Source organism: Mus caroli, chromosome 1 (assembly GCF_900094665.2).
Source record: "Mus caroli chromosome 1, CAROLI_EIJ_v1.1, whole genome shotgun sequence".
In the NCBI taxonomy this organism is placed as follows: Eukaryota; Metazoa; Chordata; class Mammalia; order Rodentia; family Muridae; genus Mus; species Mus caroli.
In genome coordinates, this window is record NC_034570.1 from 84,903,769 (window position 1) to 84,917,549 (window position 13,781).

Sequence of the window (13,781 nt, forward strand, 5' to 3'; positions counted from 1 at the left end):
TAATTATTTAAAAACTGTCCACTTCTACAGCATGCAGCAGACCCCTGCAGTGTGGTAGTCTGTTCCCACCCCAGAAGTTCACTCACAGCATCCGCAGGTAGTGAAAGGTCCAATCGTCCTGTTTCAGCCAAGGCCCTTTGTTGTAGTTAAGGTATTCAATGTCCTCTACCACCTGAAGCAATAGAAACAACTCCAGCTTAGAATTGTGAATTCGGCAACACTGAACGTTTACAAAGTCCTGGCAGATCATACAAACCAAGAAGATATACAAATCAAGAAGAACAAATGGCGGGACTTCAGTGGGTTCAGCATGACCCTGCCCCGTCAACATTCTGAAAGAGCAAGGGGACAGAAGCCGCCCTGATGATGGGAAGAAAGGTGAGATGAGAGGAAAGCCAATTAAGGAGAGTACCCATATCCCCATATCTTCCTAAACTACTTCCTTCTGCAAGGGAAGGCAGCCACACAGAAGCAGAGGAGTCTGAACACCAACATATTTCTGGAGAGCCCAGGCCTCTATTCCTGCCCTGCAGAGAGGCAATCTTCTCACACTCACTGCTGTTTCAGAACATGCCCAGATCGGACCTCACCTAAAGGTCGGAGGTTCATAATTCTAAGATATACTATCTAAACATAATGTCTAAACTCCAATCAAAAGGTACAAAAATAAACTGAATGTGATCAACTTGGAGTTGGTCCAGGAAGGTAGTGAAACCAGCCTTCCAGTCCAAGCAGGTCAAGCCAGGAACTCAAAAGAATGCTTACAGGAGGCAGCAGAGCCACACTAAACACAGTTTCCTTCTGAGAGCAGAATGCTGTTCCCTGGTAGAAGAACTCACCAGGTCCCCTTCCTCCTGCCCTCTGTACAGAAGGGCTGAGCATGCAGGTGGCTCACAGCCATCAGCTCTGCAAGAAGATCCTTCTGCAGGTCTGAGAAGCCTGAGCTAGCACTCATATGCTCCTTATTGTTCACTGGCCTTTCCTGGCCTTCACTTCTGTCCGAGACTGGGTTTTGCCATGCAGCCCTGGCTTGCCTGGAACTCACTAGATAGACCAGGCTGCCTCACACTTACAATAATCTTCCTGCCTCTGCTTCCCAAGTGCTGGCATTACAAACAAGCCTCACTAGGCCAGGCCTGTCTGCTGGTAATTGAAGCTTTAGATACAATGAATATACAATGAAATATAAGGCAGAACTCTAGGCTGGGGTGGGGGCAGTGTTAGTTTTTGTTGTTGTTAACAGGGTCTTATTACGCAGTCCAAGCTGGTCTTGACTTTACTATGTAGTTCAGGCTGGCCTCGAACTTGTTTGTTTTTTTCACCAAATGGATATCCATTTATCTTAATACCATTTAAGAAATTACTTTTCCCCTCTTATTTCACTTTTTGATTTTTATTATCTTGAAGACTCTGCCAAACTAAGAGAGTCTTTCTGTGCTGTTCCTGGAGTCTGGTGAACCAAAGCAAACTCACACCAACTGGATGATCTGTTAGCCTTGTACTAACAACCCAATCTTTTCCTTACTGTGCATACACTTTTGTACTTGGGAGAGCAGATGTCCTGAATGACTCCTTTTCAGAATTTTCTTGGTTGTTACTCATTAAGTTCCCTGAAAACTCCATCAAGATTAACTGGGATTTCATAAAATGCAGTTATTAACTGGAATTTCACAAAATGCAGACTTAAGGAAAACAGTTCTCTTTAAATGACTAACTTTTCCTCTGAACTAAGGCAAGGTCCTGTCATGTTTTTTGATACAAGTCCTATTTAATTCTGCATCTCTGCATTTGATTTTAAGATCACACACACGAAGCTATTTTTTTGAAGAGTCAAAAGCTTCACAGCTCAGGGTGGCTGACGAGCAGGGAGTGTTGGGTGGATTTTGCCGTTTGATTGTGACATGCCAATGCTCTAAACTATCAGGAATCAACCTCGTCAGGTGGTCTGGGGAACCCTGAGCATCAAGCTGAAGAGAGTCTGCTGCTGGCTGGCATCGCCCCACCTTGGTTGGGTCTTCAGCCTCCCAGGAATTGTACACCAACACCTCGCACATTTCACTGTAAGACAGAATGAAGGCACACGGTCAGCATTTCCAGGGAGCAGGTCTGTGCAAATGCCCAGCAGCCACCAGAGTCCCTTGCTCTGACATAAGCGTCCCCCACCATCTGGGACCTGAGTGTCCTGAAATTCATGCCATCACAGTGTGACTGTGGAAGGCAAAGATCACTGACTTCATTTTGTTTTTATTCGTAGTTTTAAGTACCCTGAAGATTTTCAGTATCAAACAATCTGTTATACACAATATGCCAAGGACCAGAGAGCCACGTGGAGCTAGGAAAGCACACTTCCCTCACGCTTCAACTAACAGGGATAGAAGACAACCCAGGTGGTAGTGCTGGCCCTAAGTTTGCTGAAGGATACCCACTCAAAGGACCCATGGGGCTGTGTACTCATGCACTTCCTCTTCGGCCATGCTGAGTGTTTTTTCTAGATATTTACCTACTACCTGAATAGAATACATAGGACCTTTAGTGCTAAGATTTGCCATGGACTTGAGCATAGATTTATTTTTAGCATCAAGAATTTTAAGGACCTAACAGGAGAGGAAAAATTAAAAACAAAACCAAAAAAGCAAAAGCCTACCCAAACAAATGTACAAAACCTGTATTGAAAAGGCTCCCATCGGCTCTGCAGCGTGAGGCTGTGAGTGGAGAGAAAGCACTGTGGGCTGTGAGGCTCCAGCCTCTGCAAGGCAATCTGTCTTACATGGGAGAGCTGGGCTGGGCTCACCTCATTTTGGGGAGGAAGGTTTTCTTGTAGGCATTCTCAATGTCCTGGAGATAGGCAGAGGTGACCTTCATTTCATGTGGCTAAACAAAAGCAGAGAAAACATCCCAGGAGGTGATCAGACTCATTTTTTTTTTTTAAATTGTATGTATGTATGCATGCAAAATCCATAACTGGAGGTACTCCTTCTAAAGAGCTACCAACTTCAGGGGACAGGCAGTGAGAACGATTCCTGACTCGAGGAACCTGTGTCATGACCACCCCCTATCGCCCTTTTATAAAGCGACTGTTTTTGTGTTGGTGAGACTAAGACTTGACTTAGAAAACACATAGGTGACAGTTCAAATTTGGACTCACAAGTATTTGAAACATTTCAAATATGTTATCTGGCTTAACAAAATTTCTTCCTACAGCTATGGAATATGACTTGGGTTTTCTCACTGACTTCCATAAACAATTTTGCTGAAAGTTATTTTACGAAGGAGATTAAAAATTTGCAGTTCCCTCTGTAATTCCATGGCAAGTCCTGAGTTATTCATCAACTTAGAGTGAGCTCTTATGCAGCCTGAGGGACATGCACAAACAAAAAGGTTCACTTGTCCTTGTTAGGGCAGGGAAGAGCTGGTTCACCTAGGGGGTAAGCAAGATGGCTCAGTGGGTTAAGGTGCTCGCCACACAGCCTAGACACCTGGGACCAATCTCTGGAACCCATGTGAAAGGGGAAGAGAGAATGTCACAAAGTGGTCCTCACCCTTGTGTGTGTGTGCTGGGGCACATGCACATCTTGACAGTTTACAATACATGGTAGTACATATAATAATAGTAATCAATACATGTTTTAAAAACCACTTGATGCCTGCACTAGGAATGATGCCCCTGAGCCCCTGTGAGGACACAGCACTGAGGATGGCCACTTTAAGCTCATTGCAGCAATCTATATCGCCACCACAGCATGCAAAGGCCATGTCTTCCCCATGACCAGCATCTATTAATCTCTCAGAGTGTCAACCAAAAGGGCAGCTGGATACGGAGCATATGGCTCTCATAGAATCAGGACATGTGAGGGACATCCAAATCACTTTCATTTCCAGGACAGAGGACATGAGACTCTGAGAAGAGAAAGGTCCAGGCAGGGTAGATGGGGTGCTCTCTGTCTCCCCACAAGCATGACTCAGGGACAGATGTGTGTTCATGTTTGGGATCTCCTGCACATGTGTGCTGACTTAAAAAGGCCATTGGGAACTGGCACCTGGCCCATGCTGATCACAAGAACATGTAGACACCTGGCTCTTATGGGGAATGACTTACATCTCCTTTCTTCTGGATCCTGCTCTGTACCTCTGGCACGGGCACATCAATATAGATGACTGCGTGTGGCGGCAGGTACTCCGGGAGAGTGAGCCGCTTAATTTCATTATAGTGGTCCACACCTACAAGAGAGCCCATCACCATCAGAGTCCAGACGGCTCCAGGCTTCTCCTGGCACATGAGGATCTATACCAAGACTTAACCTAACCACTGCCCACAGGATAGACCTTGCGTGTGTCTACCTCACTTCCTGGGCAAGCTGGAAGCACACCTGCATTCTCCTCATATGTTTCTTGAGCTGGGATGCATAATACAGCCAGATATGTGTATCTGTTTCTTTACAATACACATATAAGACTCTATAGGGAGTTCTAAGTATTTCAGATTCAGGTGAAAAACGTAGGCTACACTTACCTGGTTCAGAATGTCTCAGAGACTTTGATGTAAGCATCTAGTGAATCAGATTTACACAGAAATGAAGCAGAGCACTGAGACTGCCATAGTCATCTCACCTCAGCACCCAACACAGACACCACAGTCCAGATGATCACTCTTGTTATTAGAATGAACAACAACCCAGGGTCATCACACACAACCTACTCACACTAGCCCCAATAGGGAGAAGGCACTAGGTCCACAGTGGGATATCCACACTTGGGTACCTCTACGCAGTGTTGAGAAACACTGTTTCCACGGCAAATCATCCAGAAGTGACATGTGGGTGCTTGCACTAAGCCCATGGAAAGACACTTCACTTCTGAACATTCCAGTGACCCTCGAGGTCACTGTGTTGAAGGCTATCTTGGACTGCTCTGTGACCAAGACCAAGGAGAACCAAGCGGGAACAGGGAGGAGCCATGCCCATGGGCTAGGGCACCTGCCCCAACTGCCCTGACCACACCCACACAAGGAGAAAGCTATGCGTTGCCCTTCTTGCTAGACTTGCAATGGACCAGCCCTGGCCCTCTGCTTGCTTCCTCTGTTCCATCTCCATTTGCCTACTTGTTTATGCCAACATCTCATTCCTTAGGCCATTTTCCCCTCCCTGGATGCCAGACATTAACTAATGTGCTTTTCCCTATTCTGTTACTAACATGACTGACTACAGTCACTAACCCTACACAGGTGAAATCCAACGGTCACCGGCTACAGCACGAGTGGCACAGCTAACCCCTCCCTCCCTCTCTCCCTTCAGCTCTCCGTGTGCACACGAGGCCATGGAGCGTTACCCTTGGGGTTTCTGCCTCCTCAGAATTGTACCCAGGACCTGGCTGCCTCTCTGTTGTCACTCATGGGCATTATCGAGTCAAAGCAGACTCACTGTCACTGCTGACATCTATTCCTTAGGCCTTAGCAGCAGGAATCTGTCTGTAGGTGTATCTTGAGCCCATCTCAGAGAGTCTCACATCCAAGATTAGCCAAGAGAAGCCACCATGCAGCCTACTGATTCCTCTTCATTCTAGAAAGTGGTCTTCCATTACACTCCTGCTGTGCTTCTGCAAAAGTGACCACTGTTCCCTTCTTATCAACTTTAGCTTCAGGAGTAGATAGCTCCTGCTACCAGTGTCCTCCAATCTAGGCCATCTGCTCCCTTCCCACTTCCTCCCAACTGGCCTCCTTCCCTTGGACTTTCCCTCACTACACATGTTCTCTTCAGACATTCCTGTGACCACCTAACTATCAAATCTTCTTTCTCACACCTACATGCTCAGTGGTCCCTCGGTCCTTCCAGAAGGTATCTGAGCTTCCCGCCCTAATAAGGTGCCTGTCCTTGCTTGTCCATGCCCTGACTGCCACTCCAACACCACACTGGCCATCCCCAGCCCCTCTTCCACCAGAGCACTCGCCTAATGCTGACGATTCAGCCTTCCTGTACTCAGTGGATAATCCCTGAAGGCCAGTTACCACAGGAGCTGTCCCTGGCCATGACTCTCACCCCTGTCACATGAGCTGGATTGCAGGGTGCTCCTCCACAGCACTCTGGATCAGCTGAGGGGTGGGTGCCAGGGATGCTGTTCTGCCACTCCTTATTTCTGCTGCCTTAAGGCCCCTTCCCTAGGACAGCAAAAGCCTTGCTTGGTGTGCCTGCGCATCCAGCCAGAACTGTGTTCACAGTGCCTCAGAAATCCCTGTTGACCAACCTCAACTGCTGCTTGGCATGTGTAGGGCAGGCTTCCCCTCAGGCAGAAGCAGCATGTTTCCGCCCACTCTTCCTGCTCCCCATACACAGGTGCATGCCCTCTAGCCACCCAAAAGGAAACAGCAGGGCCAGAGCCAGAGCCTCAGATTGCAATCATTCCTTTGCTTGCCTCAGTTTCCCTGATCAAATACATTTACACTGACCTCCAGATTTCAGTGCCCACTGCTGCAGCCATCAAGCACACAGGCAAGAACCTGACACTGAAACCAATGCAGGCCAAGCACAGCATGCACAAACTCTTTACAGATACACCAACCTCTCTGGGGTTCCCAGCCAGCCTACTTTAACCAATAGCCTTTTATTCTTTCTCCTTTGTTATCTGCCATTGATGTAACCAACTCCAATGTTCCTAAAATAGGGTCATCAATTGGAGGGAAGCAAGGACACTGGCAACTGTGTAGGGACAGAGGGGAAAGTAAAACAACCCAAATACATAAACCCATATGCTAGAAACTGGAGAGTTCAGCACAATTAGTTACACAGACCATGGAAAACTAGTGAGGCTGTAGGACTGAACTGAGGGTCACGAGTCTCCTAGGGAACGGCCGCGGGAGCTGTGGGATGCCCTAGTATTCCTGAGCACTAAGGATGCCACTTTGCTTACAGGGTAAGTGGAGGGACAAAAGATAGCTATTTAGGATGAAGAAGACAATGGGAACTTGGTGAGCCCCCTCCTAACCTGGGGAATACAGCACACGCAGCACTTACTTAATTCAAAATACCTTCCCCTCACCCCCTGCGGAGGCATACCCATCAGCAGAGGCACATGCACACCAGGGGTATATTAAACAACTTACACTGCTTTCGGATATAGCCCTGGTTGTACATTGCCTCCAGGAAGACAAAGTCACTGTAGATGGAGCGCTCCAAGACCACACCTTGTCCTGTCAAAACAGGTAAACAAAAAATATGAGCCAAACATGAAAAAATACTTCTAACTAGAAATTTCACTTTAGAAATGGAAAGCCAAGAACAACAAAAATGCAGTGACTTACAATTCCAGTTCTTACCACATACATTCAAAGACCACATTACAAATGGAAAGCCCTTTAAACCATAGTGCTCTTTTGGTCTGGGGTAACTCTGTCTTCTCCATCACCTGTGGCAGAGAGGACTATGGGTCTCCATCAGTGATCCTCCTTGAGGATCACTGGGACCTCTCCAATCCTGGCCTCCTCCTCCAATCCACGCCCTACTCCTCACAGCCATCAGGGACTCTCAAGCATCTGAATATAAAGAATTAATATACAAATGTTTCAAGTTCAGGATAATTTCTTAACTCTTAGTTATCTCATGTGTCTGGAAATGGGGCAAACTCATGGGCTTGTCACAAGAGGTGGCATTGCAGCATTTAGTACAATGCTGTACCAAGAGGCCAATGCACCATTCCTTTTTCTCTTGAGACCATCTCTATCATTAAAGAAAACTATTTGTTCTCTTTCAACAGCAGCTTCAGATTACGGCCTCAAAACAATCACGTCCCAAACAACACCCTGGATCAGAGCATTGTTCTGTTGACAGAGAACTGTTTTACACGCCAATCAAATATGCTTTCTAGACCAGCGGTCAGGTAACAATCTCAGATCACTTCTTTCTCTAGGTCCGGTGTCTTCTACATCTTTTAGCATGATCTGAGAGACACACAGCTCCCCGGGGATACTCCTGTCTTTGAGGTGGTCATGCTGAAGAAGCCAAAGGTGAGTGCTCCCATCGTACTCGGTGAGAAGGCAAACTGGAGGCTCACAGAAGACACCATCTCGCCATTATATCTTGATCCTTCGTTCTCAGCAGCAGGACACTTCAGCCTGATAAAGTTGTACTCAAACCTCCTTTCTCCTTCAGAGTAAAGACTTCCAAGTTTAAAACTCTCAGCTGGCAACTTCTCGCCTTTATTACCAGCATCACCAGCTCCATGCAATATAACCACTCAAGATCTTTAAAAGTCCCTGCGATCTACCCTGCAAGGCCTAGGCAGAACTTTTCCCTCAGGAGAATTGGCCCCGAGGCACCACTCACCCAGAGAGAAAACTGGTTGTTCTGTAACTTCACCTAGGACCAGCTCCCCAAAGCAGCTCCCAAGAGGGAGACTCCAGACCACATAAGTTTCTAGCAATAACACTAAGACCAGAGCTTCCATCCATGGAAGGAAATAATCATTAATACAATTGGAACATCAAAACCAGACACTTCAGCATGACTTGGGATCTGTGGACACGCACCGTGTGCTCAGGAACCTAGAGTCCCAGGCAATGGGTCCCAAATGCGAGTTTGGGAAGCAGCTTTATCAGCTATCTTGAGGCCTTGCTGAAAACACATTCTTGTTCTCACAGCTCAGAATCACTGAGCCAACTTCCTAGGGGCAGCTGAACTTGTTTCTAAACCCACCATCAACCACAAGGAAACCACTGCTACAGGAAGTAGACCTTAAATATAAGCTACCCAGTCTTTCTCACACAATCTGTCCATCAATCATGGGTGGTCATACGAAGTAGACACAGCTTTACATGACAGCTACCCCTTCTCCCACACAATTCACTCATCAACCACAGGGCAGCCACTGCTCTAAGGGGTAGACACAGCCTTAAATACCGACCACATCCTTTCCCCCTCCCCACAACATACCACTGTGAATACAGTTCCTGGTACACAGCTTCGGCTACAGGTTCAGCAGGATGTCTGCTGTTCATTTTCAGGGCACTCTGGGTTCAGGGCAGCAAGGGCTGTATTCTGACCTTATCTACACACTCTGTTCTATCATCTGCTCTCCTCTCACGTCCTAACTGCTTCCTGGTCCCTGCTGCCAGTCTTCCATTCTACACATTGCTTGCTCAAACATTTACTTAGATAACATCTGGGGTCAGTTTCTTTTAACTGAATGGGCACCAGGATCCCCACCTCTGCTACCTTTTCAAGGTTTAACTTTTAAACTGACCACTGTCCCTCCAGAAAACCCACTGGCTGTCATCCATGTCTCTCTCCATGGGACATGCAGTCCATCCTCATGACTGTGACTTCACATTTTCCCAGTCACCTGTATGCTGTCCTCCAAACACAGTGTCATACCATCAACAAGCTGCAGATCTCCCTGTCGTGGGCAGCAGCAATAAGGCTACACTATTTTGAGCCTGCATCAACAGGGATTTCGAGGACTTACAATCTTACTGGAAACACAGAACTTACCTAAAAGTACCTATTCAGAAAACCTCTCCTGAGAAAACCATCAAGGAGAATGCCCTCCACCCCTGACCAAGGACACAACCATACCTGTGCTCAACAGGTGCTCCAGGGCATCTGAGTACTGAAGGAGGCGGCTGGCATACAGCCAGGACTGCAGGCGGTAGCTGTTGCCATCGTTGCTCTTGGGATCATCATAAAATTTCTCTAAACTACAGCTGCCACTAAATTCTATGTCGAGGGGCCTTCCATCACCTGTGGTGGTGCTTGAGTACTGTATCCCTGCTTCTGGATAGTGCTTCATGCCTAAGGAGAGAAGACCTGGATGAAGCATAGGTAGATAGACCACTCACTCCTACTGCAAGTGTGTAAGGTTGGACAGAAACCCAAAGAAAACTTGAATGTTATTGTCAGGGCTGGTCATCAGAACCCAAGGAAAAGTCCCCTTTGAGCCCACACTTCATCACATACTCAAGAAGCACATTCTATGCTGTGGACAACAGCTAAAGAACACGCTTCTCCATTCTCTACAACCAAGTAGATCAGCACACCCCTTCCAACCCTCACCCTACTGCTGCAGTCCAATATTCCCAAAGGCAAGCAGGCAGATGGCTGCATGAGGAACTGAAGAGGCCAGCCTATGTCCCATCACCCCACGTGAGAGCCAATGTAGTGACAGCTCCTCTGGCAGGGCAGCTCAGAAAAGGACTCTGCCGCACTCCCAGGTAAAGTCCAATTCTAACTGGTAACTGCCAGGGATGTTTTAATGTTCCCTTTGAAAGATTAACACCTCTCTCTGATTTGATCTGAGACAGGGTCTCCCCATGAAGCTATGGTTGGCCTAGTACTCACTACATAGCTCAAGCTTGCCTCAATCTCATGGCAATCCTCTTGCTGTAGCCTCATAAACACTAAGATTATAAGCATATACTCAACAAGCAATTAAAAAAATGTAAAAGACCTACCTTAGGCCTAAATCTACCTAGTCAATAGCCAAGCAAATGCTAGCTGGGATAAGCAGCCACATGGCTGACAGGCCAGGGCCACTGTGCCCGGTGCATACCTAGTTGCTCTGCGATCTCCTTTGCGAGCTTGTTTTTCCCCGAGCATATGTTCCCATCTACTGTTATCACTCGGCTGTACTCATGCAGCTTTTTGGTTGTCTTATCACCAAGAATGGCGGCCAAAAGCCCATACCTCAGCTTGCAGTGCACACTGGTATGAATTCGTCCCTGAAAAACACAACAGCACATCACCACTGTGGTTACTGCAGGCATTAGCAGCTATTATATAAAACACTAAGAGGCACCTCTTGTTTAATGACCTGACTCCCTTCTTCCTCAGTGTTAGCTCTCTGAGAACTGGCTGTTCACCTCCTTAGGTCTCAGAACAGACTAGGAAACAGGATGCTTGCTATGGTAATGAAAACTGGATGGATGGATGGATGGATGGATGAACAGATGGACAGAAGGATGGATATGCACAAATAGCAGCAGGGAGCGGGACCTGACAAAATAAAGTACCTCTCTGATCTAGGCTTTTGCCTTCCACCTGTTACCTAATTCCCTTACCTCCAAGGGACTTTAAGCACGAGAAAGCTAGAAAACTTAAGCTTAAGTAGAGTTTCCATGCTCTAACCCCGAGAATGATGCCTGCAACAGTGGGAACTGGCCACAATCCACAAACAGAGCGATATAAGCATTATTTTTGCCTTTCTTTAATTCTGTAATCACCCACAGAAGCTGAATGCCCAGGCTCTGTGGAGAAGCATCATCTCCCTCTCCTGCTGCATGGATGCAAGGTCCTCCTCACACCCCTCATCCACAGGCAAGGAACGTCCTCATCAGCAGTCTCCCAGTCTACTCCTCAAACTGAAGCTAAAATAATCCACTCTCCCCAAATAAAATCACCAAGCTGGGGACAGTGGAGGATATATAATTAAAAGGTGAATAATTGAAAGGGCAGCGAATTTTAAAATAAGCAAACTGATCTTACAAAGATCACACAGGCAGCATGTAGGTGCCTAAGATGCCCCCTTGGGAACCAGGAGATGTGCTGTGTGTGTGCACTCACTGGATGCTCATAAACGAAAATGACTTCCAACACCCATGTTAGCACCCATACAGCAGGATACTCTGTACTGCTAAGGAGTGCAAATGGGACGGTCGATAGAAGACAGATGGTTATAAAACTACAGCCTCACTAACAACCCAGCAAACACATCACCCAATGATAGGAAACATTCCCACAAGAAACTTGCATGCATACTTTTTTGTTTTTTCGAGACAGGGATTCTCTGTGTAGTCCTGGCTGTCCTAGAACTCACTCTGTAGACCAGGCTGGCCTCAAACTCAGAAATCCACCTACTTCTGCCTCCTAAGTGCTGGGATTAAAGGCGTGCGCCACCACGCCCAGCTTTGCATGCATACTTAAATCAGCTTTTTCACAATTATCTTATGGGGAAACTACCAAGATGGTCTTCAATAGATAAATGGATAAATGGCAGTATAACCAAACTATGGAATTAAAGGGAATGACTAAAAAGGCCATAAAGACACAGTGAGTCTTTTTTTTTCCCCTTGCTGTTTTTGGGGGCTGGATTTGAGACAAGAGTCTCACTATGTAGCTCTGGCTGGTCTGGAACTCCCTGTATACCAGGCTGTCCGAGAATTCATAGATCTCCTGTCTCATGCTGGGATTAAAGGTGTGCACCACAACATCTGGCTTACGAATTATTGTCTAGATTGTGTATGTGTGTGTGTGTTAAGAGAAACAAGTACTCTTAACAGCTGTGCAGCCCCACAATAAATTCTAAGTGTAACTGTAAAAGTCTATGTAGACAAAGAAAGCACTGTGACAGGTAATATGTGTGACTGATTACACGAGTCTAGCAAAGGCAAAATGACAAAAATCATCAGAAGCACAGTGGCTGTCAGGAGTTGACAGGGTGGAAAATAAATGAATATTAAGGACAACAGATTTTTTTTTAGGGCTGTGAACTACTCTGTGTGTATTGTAAAGGCCGAAATATAATATTGCTCATTGTGCAAAACAATAAAACTTCACAGCATAAAGAATGAACTCAATGCATGAAAAGCTTAGGGTGGAACGGAGTGTGACTGAACTTCTGACATATAAATATGTGAAACGACCTCACTGAAGGGGGTGATGTGAAGATACTGGGGAACGAGTGTGGTCTCTGAGGGTCAAGGTCAAGAGTGGATTGTGAATATGCTCTGTGCTCTAGCTGCTGTGCTCCACTGTGATCCTAATAGGCTTAAGCTGACAGTGCTAATTCATAGTGGGGCTTAGGCTGACAGTGCGGATCCAGGCTCACATTCACTCACACCTCGTTTCTCTCTGGTTCACATCCATACCTCTTTCACACACAGATCACTCCTGTACAAAATAAAAATCCTTAGCATGACTGTCAACCCCTTTCCGATTTACCACCTAGGTAGTTCTAGCTACTATAAAGCAAAAAAGTTATGGTGCCGTCATAAGACGTGTCCTGTTTCCAGCCACGGTCCCCTAGGCACCTACTGTCACCCATTATTCTGCATGCACCCTAAGAGGTCCTAATCCTCCCCAATCTACCCCAAATCTCTGTTGCTGCTCCACATCACGTCACCCCAGAGTCTACAAGGCGTTCCACAAAGCAGCTTCTGAACCGATGAGCATGCGGGCCCAGGCTCCGGAGCTCCGGCATCTCGGCTCTCCGTGTGCAGCCGGGAAAGTGAGTCCCGCTGCACCGGAGCTGTGAGCGGAGGCCTCAGGAGCTCGCGGCTCACGGGTCTGACTGACACCGCCGGAGCGTCAGGGCTCGGAGCCGACAGGCCGAGATCCAAGCAAGGAGAGCCACCCGCCGCTCACCACGCGCTGGGCTCCGGCCGCGAGGCCGCGCGCGGGAGCCGACGCCCGGACGAGTCTCAGCAACCTCAAGGCCATGACTTCGCCGTCTGCGCCGGCTCAAGGACCACAGGGACATGAACGCGACGGGGTCCTAGCTCGTCCGCGGCGCGCTGCCATGACGTCACCACCGGGTGTTCGCGGCGCCTGTCGAAAAAAAGAAAACCTTCGGGAACTGGGACGGGGCGGGGCCAGAGGGAAGGGGCGGAGCTTAGGCTTGTCCACGCTCTAGGGCGTGGGCTTAGATTGTTTGGGCGAGGAGCGCGCCTAGATCCTAGACAAGTTACACTATAAAACAAACAAACAAACAAACAAACAAAGAGTGGCAAAGGGCTAGAAGTCTTGCCTGGGCCTTGAGGCTCCCAGCTTTGAGTCGGGTTCTCGCAGATGCTTCAGCTGTGT

The 13,781-nt window shown here is 47.4% G+C and overlaps 1 protein-coding gene across 1 annotated transcript in view; it reads right to left on the reverse strand.

The window, feature by feature from the left end:
• The window catches only part of Ndufa10 (NADH:ubiquinone oxidoreductase subunit A10), a 35,227-nt gene extending 21,738 nt beyond the window's left edge, over positions 1-13,489 (reverse strand). The window contains exons 1-8 of the mRNA XM_021171889.2: positions 13,344-13,489; positions 10,534-10,702; positions 9,561-9,776; positions 7,094-7,180; positions 4,097-4,218; positions 2,792-2,871; positions 2,004-2,058; positions 87-172 (exon numbers count right to left, since the gene is read on the reverse strand). Coding sequence (XP_021027548.1) covers positions 87-172; positions 2,004-2,058; positions 2,792-2,871; positions 4,097-4,218; positions 7,094-7,180; positions 9,561-9,776; positions 10,534-10,702; positions 13,344-13,418 — 890 coding nt within the window. The 5' untranslated portion in view covers positions 13,419-13,489. The remainder of the gene's footprint in view (positions 1-86; positions 173-2,003; positions 2,059-2,791; positions 2,872-4,096; positions 4,219-7,093; positions 7,181-9,560; positions 9,777-10,533; positions 10,703-13,343) is intronic.
• Between the last annotated feature and the right edge of the window lie 292 nt (positions 13,490-13,781).